This window comes from Mobula hypostoma, chromosome 19 (assembly GCF_963921235.1).
Source record: "Mobula hypostoma chromosome 19, sMobHyp1.1, whole genome shotgun sequence".
Taxonomy (NCBI): Eukaryota; Metazoa; Chordata; class Chondrichthyes; order Myliobatiformes; family Myliobatidae; genus Mobula; species Mobula hypostoma.
Genome location: NC_086115.1, coordinates 23,448,600 through 23,463,746, shown reverse-complemented (window position 1 = coordinate 23,463,746; position 15,147 = coordinate 23,448,600). Strand labels below are relative to the sequence as shown.

Genomic DNA, 15,147 nt, shown 5'->3' with positions numbered 1-15,147 from the left:
TTGGAGCAGACCTTCCAGCTGACTGCACTCTGCTCAAACAGCCTGCACTTGACTTTCCTATCTTTGGGACAGCTCCTATCTGTTCTCCAGTTTAACATCTCCTTTCCTTGCATAGTTACTGTTGTCTGACTGCCTCTTGGTACCAAATGCCTCTCTGAAAGAACAAGATAGGATGGGAGGGGTGTAGAGGGTGACAGGTCAAGTGCAGGTCAATGGGCTAGGAAGATTAATAATTCAGCACCAATTAGAGAGGCTGAAGGACACGTTTCTGTGCTGTAGTGTTCTATGACTCTACAGCACACCTGACTATGAAGAGTTGTACTAAATATCTAGCTGCTGCTCACAATTCACCAGTTGTATGTACAACTATACTGCGGCATATTAATCAGCGTTAGTTCTTGCATATTAATAAGCATTCACTGTGGGTATCATTTAACATTAATCTTGCATATTAATTAACACCTACCTTGCATATTAATGACCTAACTTTGCCTATTAATTGTCATCATACCAAGTAATCATTACCATTAATTTTATGTATTAATTATCATGCAACTACCTACAGACCCACATATCAGTATGAAGCTATCTAGAGAGGTTGACCTTATCAGTCAAGTCATTGCTCAAAATACACTCTCGTCTCGATACAAGAGATTCTGCAGATGCTGGAAATCCAGAGCATCAGAGACAAAGTGTGGCGTGAGCTCAGCAGCTGGACATAGTTTGGAACACTCTGATATATTTAGGACCCAAATGTTTACTGGAGGAGCGGGAGGGAGTGACAACAGATACAAATATTTTCTCTCCTTGGTATAGTGGAAGATGCCCACATATTACCTTGCACCAAACCTCGAAAACAGCAAGGGCACAAGAGAAAAACTTGTCACAAACACTAAAGGACACAGACTTTGGCAAGGAGATTGCACTGCTTTGGGTATATTTTGATAAAGTGAAACTGGACCTGGGTACTGCAGGGTGTTAACTAAACTATAGTTAAAGAACCAGAACGTGAAATGATTCCTGTGTTGGAAGAGTTATTACCCTTCTGAATCAGCGTGGATAACTTCACCCACCTCAACACTGACTGATCACTCAAACCAAATTATGGACTCGCTTTCAAGGGCACTACAAGTCATGTTCTCAGTATTATCTATCTATCTATTTATTATTATTTGTAATTTTGCAGTTTGTCTTCTTTTGCTCATTGTTTGTGGATAGGTTTTCATGGATTCTGTTGTATTTTTTTGTTCTACTGTGAATACCTGCAAGATAATCAATCTCAGACTATATGTGACATATATGTACTTTGATAACAAATTTACTTGATTTAATTGTGCTTAATAACCAACTTTCACAAATTTGTGATATTAATGTAAGCAAAAGTTGCTGAAATTATAAACATGGGAAAATCTGCAGATGCTGGAAATCCAAGCAACAGGCACAGAATGCTAAAGGAACTCAGCAGGCCAGGCTGCATGTATGGAAAAGAGTACAGTCGACATTTTGGGCCGAGACCCTTTAGCAGGACTCTTATTTAATTAAATTATGTTTAGTATGTCAAGTGGCATCTATGGAGAGAGAGGAAAAACTTTGATGAAAGATCATCACACTGAAACATTAACTGTTTTTTTCTCTCTCTCTCTGCAGGTACTACCTGACTTCTTGAACTTCAGAATCAGGTTTATTATGTCATGAAGTTTGTTGTTTGGTGGCAGCAGTACAATGCAAGACTTAAAACTATTATAACCTACAATGAGAAATATATATAAAATAATGAAATAGGCAGTGCAAAGAGAGAGCAAACATAGTGAGGTAGTGTTCATGGGTTCATGGATCGTTCAGAAATCTGATGGCAGACCAGAAGAAGCTTTTCCTCATGGCATTAATGAAAAGAGGTCATGTTCTGGGTAACACAGACAAAATGCTGGGGGAACTCAGCAGGTCAGGCAGCAACAGTGGAGAAGAGCACGGTCTATGTTTCAGGCTGAGTCCCTTCACCAGGACTGGAGGAAAAGATGAGGAGTCAGAGTATGAGGGTAAGGGGAGGGGAGGAGGAACCACAAGGTGAGAGGTGACATCAGGAGGGGGAAGGTGTGAGGTAAAGAACTGGGAAGTTGATTGGTGAAAGAGATCCAGGGCTGGAGAAGGGGGAATCTGATAGGACAGGATAGAAGACCATGGAAGAAAGAAAAGGAGGAGGAGCACCAGAGGGAGGTGATGGGCAGGTAAGGAGATAAGGTGAGAGAGGGAAATGGGAATGGGGAATGGTGAATGGAGGGCATTACCGGAATTTTGAGAAATTGATGTTCATGCCATCAGGTTGGAGGCCACCCAGATAGAATTTAAGGTGTTGCACCTCCAACCTGAGTGTGACCTCATCACAGCAGTAGAGGACACCATGGACTGGTATGTCGGAATGGGAATGGGAAGTGAAATTAAAATGGGTGGCCACTGGGAGATCCCACTTATTCAGGCGAGCGGAAAGTAGATGCTTGGTGACATCGTCTCCCAATGTGCGTTGGGTATCACCAGTATACAGAAGGCCACACCAGGAGCACTGACCACAGTATATGAACCCAACATATTCACAAGTGAAGTATCGCCTCACCTGGAAGGACTGTTTGGGGCCCTGAATGGTAGTGGGAGGAGGTGCAGGGGCAAGTGTGGCACTTGCTCCATTTGCAAGGATAAGTGCCAGGAGGAAGATCGGTGGGGAGGGATGAATGGACAAAGGAGTCGCATAGGGATCGATTCCTGTGGAAAACAGAAAGTGTGGGGGAGGGAAAGATTTGCTTGGTGGTGGGATTCCGCTGGATATGGCGGAAGTTATGGAGAATTATGTGCTGGACATGGAGGCTGGTGGGGTGGTAGGTGAAGACAAGAGGAACCCTAACCCTGGTGGGGTGGCAGGAGGATGGGGTGAGGACAGATGTGTGTGAAATGGAAGGGAAGTGGTTGAGGGTAGCGTTGAAGATGGAGAAAAGGAAACCTCTTTCTCTGAAGGACATCTCCTTTGTTCTGGAATGAAAAGCCTAACCTGAGAGCACATGTGGTGGAGACAGAGGAATTGAGAGAAGGGGATGGCACTTTTATGAGCAATAAAGTGGGAAGAGGTATAGTCCAGGGAGCTGTGAGAGTCAGTGGGTTTGTAATAGACATCAGTAGATAAGCTGTCTCCAGAGACAGAGACAGAGAGATCAAGAAAGGGGAAGGAGGTGTTGGAAATGGACCAGGTAAATTTGAGGACAGGGTGGAAGTTGGAGGAAAGTTGATGAAGTTGGTTTAAAAACGCAAACACGAGGAATTCTGCAGATGCTGGAAATTCAAGCAACACACATCAAAGTTGCTGGTGAACGCAGCAGGCCAGGCAGCATCTCTAGGAAGAGGTACAGTTGACGTTTCAGGCCGAGACCCTTCGTCAGGACTAACTGAAGGAAGAGCTAGTAAGAGGTTTGAAGGTGGGAGGGGGAGGGGGAGATCCAAAATGATAGGAGAAGACAGGAGGGGGAGGGATGGAGCCAAGAACTGGACAGGTGATTGGCAAAAGGGATATGAGAGGATCATGGGACAGGAGGCCCAGGGAGAAGGAAAAGGGGGAGGGGGGGTGAACCCAGAGGATGGGCAAGGGGTATAGTCAGAGTGACAGAAGGAGAAAAAGGAGAGTGAGGAAAAGAATGTGTGTATATAAATAAATAGCGCATGGGGTACGAGGGGGAGATGGGGCATTAGCGGAAGTTAGAGAAGTCAATGTTCATGCCATCAGGTTGGAGGCTACCCAGTCAGAATATAAGGTGTTGTTCCTCCAACCTGAGTGTGGCTTCATCTTTACAGTAGAGGAGGCCGAGGATAAACATGTCAGAACGGGAATGGGATGTGGAATTAAAATGTGTGGCCACTGGGAGATCCTGCTTTCTCTGGCGGACAGAGCATAGGTGTTCAGCAAAACGATCTCCCAGTCTGCGTCGGGTCTCGCCAATATATAGAAGGCCACATCGGGAGCACCGGACGCAGTATATCACGCCAGCCGACTCACAGGTGAAGTGTCGCCTCACCTGGAAGGACTGTCTGGGGCCCTGAATGGTGGTAAGGGAGGAAGTGTAAGGTCATGTGTAGCACTTGTTCCGCTTACAAGGATAAGTGCCAGGAGGGAGATCAGTGGGGAGGGATGGGGGGGGGACGAATGGACAAGGGAGTCGCGTAGGGAGTGATCCCTGCGGGAAGCAGAGGGGTGGGGAGGGAAAGATGTGCTTAGTTGTGGGATCCCGTTGGAGGTGGTGGAAGTTACGGAGAATAATATGTTGGACCCGGAGGCCGGTGGGATGGTAGGTGAGGACCAGGGGAACCCTATTCCTAGTGGGATGGCGGGAGGATGGAGTGAGAGCAGATGTGCGTGAAATGGGAGAGATGCGTTTGAGAGCAGAGTTGATGGTGGAGGAAGGGAAGCCCCTTTAAAAAAGGAGGACATCTCCCTCGTCCTGGAATGAAAGGCCTCACCCTGAGAGCAGATGCGGCGGAGACGGAGGAATTGCGAGAAGAGGATGGCATTTTTGCAAGAGACAGGGTGAGAAGAGGAATAGTCCAGATAGCTGTGAGAGTCAGTAGGCTTATAGTAGACATCAGTGGATAAGTTGTCTCCAGAGATAGAGACAGAAAGATCTAGAAAGGGGAGGGAGGTGTCGGAAATGGACCAGGTAAACTTGAGGGCAGGGTGAAAGTTGGAGGCAAAGTTAATAAAGTCAATGAGCTCAGCATGCGTGCAGGAAGCAGCGCCAATGCAGTCGCCAAAGTAGCAAAGGAAAAGTGGGGGACAGATACCAGAATAGGTTTGGAACATAGATTGTTCCACAAAGCCAACAAAAAGGCAGGCATAGCTCGGACCCATGCGGGTGCCCATAGCTACACCTCTAGTTTGGAGGAAGTGGGAGGAGCCAAAGGAGAAATTATTATGAGTAAGGACTAATTCCGCTAGACGGAGCAGAGTGGTGGTAGAGGGGAACTGATTAGGTCTGGAATCCAAAAAGAAGCGGAGAGCTTTGAGACCTTCCTGATGGGGGATCGAAGTATATAGGGACTGGACATCCATGGTGAACATAAAGTGGTGGGGGCCAGGGAACTTAAAATCATCAAAAAGTTTAAGAGCGTGAGAAGTGTCATGAACATAGGTAGGAAGGGATTGAACAAGGGGGGATAAAATCGTGTCGAGGTATGCAGAAGCGAGTTCGGTGGGGCAGGAGCAAGCTGAGACAATAGGTCTGCCAGGACAGGCAGGTTTGTGGATCTTGGGTAGGAGGTAGAAACGGGAAGTGCGAGGTGTGGGAACTATAAGGCTGGTAGCAGTGGATGGGAGATCCCCTGAGCGGATAAAGTCGGTGATGGTGTGGGAGACAATGGCCTAGTGCTCATAAGTGGGGTCACGATCGAGGGGTAAATAAGAGGAGGTATCCGTGAGTTGTCACTGTGCCTCGGCAAGGTAGAGGTCAGTGCATCAGACTACAACAGCACCCCCCTTATCGGCGGGTTTAATAGTAAGGTTAGGATTAGTGTGGAGGGAGTGCAGAGCAGAGTGTTCGGAAGGAGTAAGGTTGGAATGGGAACAAGGTGCGGTGAAGTCGAGACGGTTGATGTCCCGTCGGCAGTTAGCAATAAAGAGATCCAGAGCAGGCAGAAGACCAGAGCAGGGTGTCCATCCGTGCCGGGTCTTTACCATCCCCTCCAACCTTCAACTGTCTGAGGCAGAACGCTCTGTCCTCAGTAAGGGCCTCACCTTTGTCCCCCTTCGCCCACACCTCAGTGAGTTCCGCGTTCGCCATGATGCGGAACTCTTCTTCCGCCGTCTCCGTCTCCGAGCCTACTTCTTCGGCAAGGACTCTTTCACCCCCACCGACGACCCCTTCTCCCGTATTCAACCCTCCTCCTCTTCATGGACACCCTGCTCTGGTCTTCTGCCTGCTCTGGATCTCTTTATTGCTAACTGCCAACGGAACATCAACCGTCTCGACTGGCGGACCTATTGTCTCAGCTTGCTCCTGCCCCACCGAACTGGTTTCTGCATACCTCAACATGGTTTTATCCCCCCTTGTTCAATCCCTTCCTACCTATGTCAGTGACACTTCTCACGCTCTTAAACTTTTCGATGATTTTAAGTTCCCTGGCCCCCACCGCTTTATGTTCACCATGGATGTCCAGTCCCTATATACTTCCATCCCCCATCAGGAAGGTCTCAAAGCTCTCTGCTTTTTTTGGATTTCAGACCTAATCAGTTCCCCTCTACCACCACTCTGCTCCATCTAGCAGAATTAGTCCTTACTCTTAATAATTTCTCTTTTGACTCCTCCCACTTCCTCCAAACTAAAGGTGTAGCTATGGGCACCCGCATGGGTCCGAGCTATGCCTGCCTTTTTGTTGGCTTTGTGGAACAATCTATGTTCCAAACCTATTCTGGTATCTGTTCCCCACTTTTCCTTTGCTACTTTGGCGACTGCATTGGCGCTGCTTCCTGCACGCATGCTGAGCTCATTGACTTTATTAACTTTGCCTCCAACTTTCACCCTGCCCTCAAGTTTACCTGGTCCACTTCTGACATCTCCCTCCCCTTTCTAGATCTTTCTGTCTCTATCTCTGGAGACAACTTATCTACTGATGTCTACTATAAGCCTACTGACTCTCACAGCTATCTGGACTATTCCTCTTCTCACCCTGCTCTTGCAAAAATGCCATCCCCTTCTCGCAATTCCTCCGTATCCGTCGCATCTGCTCTCAGGATGAGGGTTTTCATTCCAGGACGAGGGAGATGTCCTCCTTTTTTAAAGAAAGGGGTTTCCCTTCCACCACCATCAACTCTGCTCTCAAACGCATCTCCCCCATTTCACGCACATCTGTTCTCACTCCATCCTCCGACCATCCCACTAGGAATAGGGTTCCCCGGTTCTCACCTACCACCCCACCAGCCTTCAGGTCCAACATATTATTCTCCGTAACTTCCGCCACCTCCAACGGGATCCCACAATTAAGCACATCTTTCCCTCCCCCCCCCCGCTTTCCGCAGGGATCGCTCCCTACGCGACTCCCTTGTCCATTCGTCCCCCCCATCCCTCCCCACTGATCTCCCTCCTGGCACTTATCCTTGTAAGTGGAACAAATGCTACACATGCCCTTACATATCCTCCTTTACCACCATTCAGGGCCCCAGACAGTCCTTCCAGATGAGGCGACACTTCACCTGTGAGTCGGCTGGGCTGATATACTGCATCCAGTGCTCCCGATGTGGCCTTCTAGAGACCCGTTGCAGACTGCGAGATCGTTTTGCTGAACACCTACGCTCTGTCCGCCAGAGAAAGCAGGATCTCCCAGTGGCCACACATTTTTATTCCACATCCCATTCCCATTCTTACATGTCTATCCATGGCCTCCTCTATTGTAAAGATGAAGCCACACTCAGGTTGGAGGAACAACACCTTATATTCCGTCTGGGTAGCCTCCAACCTGATGGCATGAACATTGACTTCTCTAACTTCCGCTAATGCCCCACCTCCCCCTCGTACCCCAACCGTTATTTATATACACACATTCTTTCTCTCACTCTCCTTTTTCTCTCTCTGTCCCTCTGACTATACCCCTTGCCCACCCTCTGGGTTTCCCCCCCTCCCCCTTTTCCTTCTCCCTGGGCCTCCTGTCCCATGATCCTCTCATATCCCTTTTGCCAATCACCTGTCCAGCTCTTGTCTCCATCCCTCCCCCTCCTGTCTTCTCCCATCATTTTGGATCGTCTTCTCCCATCATTTTGGAGCTCCCCCTCCCCCTCCCACTTTCAAATCTCTTACTAACTCTTCCTTCAGTTAGTCCTGATGAAGGGTCCCGGCCTGAAACGTCGACTGTACCTCTTCCTAGAGATGCTGCCTGGCCTGCTGCGTTCACCAGCAACTTTGATGTGTGTTGCTTGATGAAGTTGGTGGCGCTTTCAAAGATGATGATCTACAGATCTACATCTGTGGATATCTTCAAGTCATTTTGGAGACATACCAAATCTCTTCAAACTCCTAATGTAAAATAGCCGCCGTCTTGCCTTCTTTATGTCTGCATTGAGATGTTAGGTCCAGATTAGGTCCTCAATGAAATTCACATCCAGGAACTTGAAATTGTTCGTTCTCTCAACTTCTGATCCCTCTATAAGAACTGGTGTGTGTTCCCTCATTTTAACCTTTCTGAAGTCTGCAATCAGCTCTTTCGTCTTACTGACGTTGAGTGCCAGGTTGTTGCTGCAGCACCACTCCACTAGTTGGCATATCTCACTCCTGTACGTCCTCTCATCACCATCTGAGATTCTGCCAACAATGGCTTTATCATCAGCAAATTGATAGAATCCACTTGAGCTGTGTTTAGCCACACTGTCATGGGTGTGGAGAGAGTAGAGCAGTGGGCTAAGCACGCACGCCTGAGGTGTGCCAGTGTCGACTGTCAGCGAGGAGGAGATCCTAATGAAATATAACCACTGGAATGCCTTCTTCATAACTGCATCAATATGTTGGTCCCAGGACAGATCTTCAGAGATGTCAATACCCAGGAACTTAAACCTGCTCATCCTTTCCACTGCTGACCTTCAAAGCGGACAGGTGTGGGTTTAACTTACAGCGATACAGTGTGGAACAGGCCTTTCTGGCCCATTCAGCTATGCTGCCCCAGCACCCCCAGTATAACTCTAGCCTAATGATGGGACAATTTACAATGACCAATTAACCTACTAACTGGTACATCTTTGGACTGTGGGAGCACCCGGAGGAATCCAATGCATTCCACAGGGAGAACGTACAGACTCTGTACAGATGACATCGGAAATGAACCCTGAACTCCGATGCCTCTAGCTGTAATAGTTTTGCCCTAACTACTATGTTATTGTGGTGCCCTCAGCTTCTACTTCCTGAAGTCCACGATCAATTCCTTGGTCTTACTGATGTTGAGTGTAAGGTTGTTGTTGGGATGCCACTCAAGCCCCTGGTCTATATCACTCCTGTAAGCCTCCTTTTCACCATCTGAGTTTCTGCTAACAACAGTTAGAACATAGAAATCTACAGCACATTACAGACCCTTTGGCTCACAATATTGTGCCAACCATGTCACCTACTCTAGATACTGCCTAGAATTACCCTACTGCAGAGCCCTCTATTTTACTAAACTCCATGTACCCATCTAAGAGTCTCTTAAAAGATGTTGCCGGCAGCCCATTCCACGCACCCACCACTCTCTGTGTGAAAAGTTAGCCCTGACCTCCCCTCTGTACCTGCTTCCAAGCACCTTAAAACTACGTCCCCTTGGAGCCACTTCAGCCCTGGGAAAAAGCCTCTGGCTATCCACACGATCAATTCCCCTCATAATCTTATACACCTCTATCAGGTCACCTCTCGTCCTCCGTCGCTCCGAGAAGAAAAGGCCAAGTTCACTCAGCCTATTCTCACAAGGTACGCCACTATTTCAAATGTTTGCCATCCAAAGTATTTTTATTGCATTAAAAACACAGGACCCAAATTAAAGAACGAAACCATGTTTTACCATTTGACTATCTCATAAAAGTTCACTTGATTTCATTTAAAGCAGTCAGGCATAGCCTACTGTGACCTAGCTTAAAACCTTAAAGCCGTGATGCCAGTGCTGTTTTATACCAGTGGCATTTACAACCAGACCTGCTATAAGTAAAGAATTGCATAGGGGCTGAAGCAGCACTTTGCCTCACTGCTGAAACAGAGCCAGTGCCAGGGGATGCATTCTATAATGGGATGACAGGTTATCCAATTTTGTGCTCTCCTCTAATGTTTCGCAATTAACAAATAAAGACAGAAATACCTGTCACAACAAATTAAGCAATGCTCTATATTTCACAATTTAAAAATGCCCCAGATGCTTAATTTTCTTTGCAGCATTCAATTTCCCACAGGCACAAACATCAATCAATTTTGTCAAAGCAAAGAAGAGGTATTTTGAAATCCATTTGGAAAAGCACTGCATCTGTAGCTCATTACCAATACCACACTGATTGAAGGATCCTTCACTTTCCCTGCAGTCGGCCTGTCATATTTAGCCTTTGTTCAAAGGCTTGACAGATAAACGTATCAACAAAAAAGCTTACAGTGAAGGTGAAGGCGGAAATTCACACTGTACAAAAATCCCTTAAAAAACACTCCAGCTAAACTCCAGATTCCCAGACATTCTAATTATCTTTTATCTAAATAAATTATTTTACAGAATTGAAATCTGGAGGTATAGAAGACTGACTTGCTTTCTGTCAGCTCGTTAGAAAAAAGTCTTTTATCAGAAGAAAATCAGTTAACAGATTTGCTTCCTGCTTGATTTTCAAATCAAACGAGCTCGCACAAGCTTACTTGAAAAAAGACCTTTATTAAATGTTTTTCTCTTTTCTGATAATAGCCTGTATTTGGCCTGGATCAGCTGCTTAATTACAACTTGATTACCAGCTCAGTCTGCAAACTGATTGCAGGCCCAGTTTACTTTACTGAAATACAGACAAAAGCTGGGACACTTGATTTTACATTGTACTACATTGGAAACACTCAAATACCTTAATACCTTAACCTTAGAATTATTGCTTAATTTAGATTAACACTTCACACAAATTTCTACATAAATAGAGCCAACTCTATAAGAAAATGAAGAAAGAATGTGCTTGCTGATTTATGGCCAGAGAATGTGCATCACAACTTCAATAACACAGTTTTAATTCTGACCAGTGCCACCTCTCGACCTCAGACATTATCCCTGTGACTGGGTCGGTATCCTCCAGCTTACATGTGTTTCCACCCACATCCCAAAATGTGCAGATCAGAAGGGTAGCTGACCATCATGAATTATTGTTAATGTGTAGAAGGTCGGAACAGGGGAGCGGGGTGGGGTGGGGGGAGGGAGTGGGCAGATGATGAGAATGCAGGCAGACTAAACTGAGTTAGTGTCAGATTGGTATATGTGGGTGTTTGAGGGCCAGCATGGACTCGGTTGGTAGAAGGACCTCTTTCAATGCTATATGATTCTGAGAACCTAAGGAGCATTTGTGCTATTATGAGCTGATGTGACATTTCCTTTGCAATTTTTGTACTGATGTTAACCCATTTCAACAAGCTACCTGCTCCACAGTACAATTCATCAGTATAAATACTTCAATTTACTTTCACTATTCCGTCCAGAAATTCTTTGAACGCACTATTCAAATATATGGAGGAAAGTGCAGGCATCCGTGTCACTACTGGAGTACTCCATCGTAGTTCTGCTTTGTTACAATTACTCTAGGTAAATTACGACCAAGGTAAAGAAGGAAAACCCAACTAAAATTTTGAAATGGAGTAGAGAATTGAAGGTATATTTTGGGTGAAATGCTCATGATTCCTCAAAGGTGAAGTGAAAGGCACCTACCAAATTCCTCCAGGTACTGGACACTTCTCATCACACTTTCAGTGTAGACTCCAGGCTCGTAGTTTTCCATCTCACAACTGACAATGTGGGCAACCCTAGCAGCCCGCCCTCGAATTGCCCCTGCAACGCAATCCAGGGTATCGGGATCCTTCTCCCTCAAAGAGATGATGCAGTTATTCACATCTTCTAGAATATGACTTTCTGGAAAACAAAATACGGGGGAAAGATCGGTAATCAAATTTCGACGCGCGTAAAACTGATTAGCATCCCTCATTTGCATGACACAGAATGAATGCAGCTGATTAGGACCTACATTTTTGAGAAAGTGTGCGGTGATGTGCACTGCAGGTTTCCCCTCTAGCCTTTCATTCTAAAGTAGGATCTGATCTTAAATATTGTGATCAATGAATTACCAAAGTGCTGGTTATAAGGGTCTATGGATGAGTTTGGCACAATGTATTTCCTGGTCCCATTCAAAACCTTAATAGATGCTGCCATTGGGAAAAAAACAAGGTGTGATATTAAGCATAACGCATACTGTTGAGGAAAAACAAAAGAAATTTTGATTTACTTCATCCTGGTGTCAGCGTGGTTTGGAGTTGTTCTTATTCTTCCGTCTTGTGAGTTAAGAATGGAAATAAATGTGGAATATCCTTGATTAATTTTGTGCACATATCTTGTAAAGATGTCTAACAAGTACCAAATAATAGAACTGTCAGAAAACAGAATTTAAAGGGTTAAGGGAACAAGTAATGTGCAGATGGACAGGGGGCAGGGCGTGAGGAGTTGTTGTATACAGACTGGAGGAAAGAGAACACCCTCTCCCACAGGAGTTGGTGATAAAGTGGAAAATGGAAGCCTATGGTTTGAGATGGACACCATGAGTTTAACATAATAAAATGCCTGGAGTACATACAGTGCATTTGAGAAATTTAGGAGACAATTACAGAAGTAGAAATTGCATGGGAAACTGTCAGCAAGCAAATTCAAGGAAAACTCATATGTGTTCCATTAATACAAAGGAACAAACACAAACTGCTGGGGGATCTCAGCAGTTCAGGCAGCATCTATGAAGGGGAATGAACAATTGCTATTTTGGGTGGAGATCGCTTACCTGAACTGGAAAGGACTATAGGAAGATGTGGGAGGGGAAGGAGTACAAGTTGCAAATGATAGGTGAAAGCAAGTGAGGGGAAAGTATCACACATAAAATGCTGGAAGAACTCAGCAGGCCAAGCAGGACCTATGGAAAAGAGTAAATGGTTGACATTTTAGGCTGAGACCTTTCATCAAGTCTGATGAAGGGTCTCAGCCTGAAATGTCGACTGTACTCTTTTCCATAAATGCTACCTGGCCTGCTGCTGAGCTCCTCCAGCATTTTGTGTGTGTTGCTTGGATTTCCAGCATCTGCAAACTTTTCTCTTGTTTGTGAGGGGAAAGTAGGTGCTTGGGAAAGGGGGTTGAAATTAGAAGCTGGGAGGTGGTAAGTGGAAGAGGTAAAAAGTTGAGTATTGAATTTGATAGGAGAGAAGAGTGGATGATGGTAGCAAGGAAAGGAGGAGCACCAGATGGGCAGATGAGGAGAAGAGAAGAAAACCTTTCATTCAAGCTTCAACTTCTCTTGGATCCCGAGAGCTATTTGGCTAATTCCATATATTCATCAAATGTTCCCCTCTCATCAACTGTTATTATCTCCTCAAAGGAGTGTTGGAAAATGCTAGTCAGAGCCTCTACTATTTACTTCTTTGCTTCTTTTGAGCATTTTATCCAAGCCTGGTAATTTATATCATTTTGAAAATGCTACACCCTTAGTTATGCCCCCTTCAGCTGTGTTTATTATTTCCATTTCTTTACACTCTTTACTGTGATGTCAGTGCTCATTCACCACCTATTTTTTGCAAAGACTTTTGTAAAATACACAGGTTCACACTACTACACCCTGGCTTTTGGCTGTCTGGTTGGACCCACACTTTGTAATTCTCTTCCCCCTCGTGTATTTATTGTCGTGTATTTATATGTCGCAGAAGTTATGGGGGATTTCAACATGCAGGTGAACTGGGAAAATCAGGTTGGTACTGGACCCCAGGATAGGGAGTTTGTAGAGTGCCTATGGGATGCATTTTTGGAGCAGCTTGTACGAGAGCCGACCAGGGATAAGGCTATTCTGGATTTAGTGCTGCGCAATGAACAGGATTTGATAAGTGATCTTAAAGTAAAGGAGCCATTAGGAGGTAGTGACCATAATATGATAAGTTTTTATCTGCAAGTTGAGAGGGATAAGGGCAGATCAGAAGTGTCAGTATTGTTGTTGAACAAAGGAGACTATGGAGCCATGAGGGAGGAGCTGGCCAAAGTTGACTGGTCGGATATCCTAGCAGAAAAGACAGTGGAACAGCAATGGCAGGTATTCTTGGGAATAATGCACAAGGTGCAAAATCAGTTCATCCCCCGGAGAAGGAAGGATTCAAAGGGGGGAAAGTGGCCACAGTGGTTGACAAAGGAAGTCAGAGATAGCATAGCATTAAAAAAGAAGTGTAACAGAGCTGAGGTGAGTGGGAAGACGGATGATTGGGAAATTTTTAAGGAGCAACAGAACTTAACTAAAAAGGCTATACGGGGAGAAAAAATGAGGTATGAATGCAAGCTAACTAGGAATATAAAGGAGGATAGCAAAAGTTTTTTTAGGTATGTGAAGAGAAGGAAGATAGTTAAGAACAATGTTGGGCCCTTGAAGAATGAATTGGGAGAAATTGTTATGGGAAACAGAGAAATGGCAGACGAATTTAATAAGTACTTTGGATCTGTCTTCACTAGGGAAGACACAAGCAATCTCCCAGATGTATGGATGGGCCAAGGACATAGGGTAACAGAGGAACTGAAACAGATTGACATTAGGAAGGAAACGGTGATGAGTAGACTGATGGGACTGAAGGCTAACAAATCCCCAGGTCCAGATGGTCTGCATCCTAGGGTACTAAAGGAGGTGGCTCTAGAAATTACAGATGCATTGGTGATCATTTTCCAATGTTCCTTAGATTCAGGATCAGTTCCTGAGGATTGGCGAATGGCTAATGTCATCCTACTTTTTAAGAAAAGAGGGAGGGAGAAAACAGAGAACTATCGCCCTGTTAGCCTAACATCAGTAGTGGGGAAGATGCTAGAGTACATTATTAAAGATGAAATAGCGGCATATCTTGATAGCAGTGATAGGATTGGGCCGGGCCAGCATGGATTTACCAAGGGCAAATCATGCTTGACTAATCTATTAGAGTTTTTCGAGGATGTAACCAGGAGATCCAGTGGATGTGGTGTACCTTGACTTTCAGCAGGCATTCCATAAGGTACCATATAGGAGATTGGTGGGCAAAATCAGAGCTCATGGCATTGTGGGGAGGATATTGACATGGATAGAAAACTGGTTGGCAGATAGAAAGCAAAGGGTAGCAGTGAATGGGTGTTTCTCGGAATGGCAGGTGATGACTAGTGGGTTGCCACAGGGCTCAGTATTGGGACCTCAGCTGTTTACGATTTACGTCACTGATTTAGAGGAAGGCATTGTGAATAACATCAGCATGTTTGCTGATGATACTAAGCTGGGTGGCAGTGTGACATGTGATGAGGATGTTAGGAGAATTCAAGGTGACTTGGATAGGCTGGGTGAGTGGGCAGAAACTTGGCAGATGGCATTTAATGTGAATAAGTGTGAGGTTATTCACTTTTGGAGCAAGAACAGGA

General features: G+C 45.4%; 1 protein-coding gene across 3 annotated transcripts in view; it reads right to left on the bottom strand.

The window, feature by feature from the left end:
• Window positions 1–15,147, bottom strand: part of LOC134358902 (catenin alpha-3-like) — an 812,224-nt gene that overhangs the window by 302,282 nt on the left and 494,795 nt on the right. For all 3 annotated transcript variants that reach the window (XM_063071542.1, XM_063071543.1, XM_063071544.1), the window contains one exon: window positions 11,413–11,613. In XM_063071542.1, the coding sequence (XP_062927612.1) occupies window positions 11,413–11,613 (201 nt within the window). The remainder of the gene's footprint in view (window positions 1–11,412; window positions 11,614–15,147) is intronic.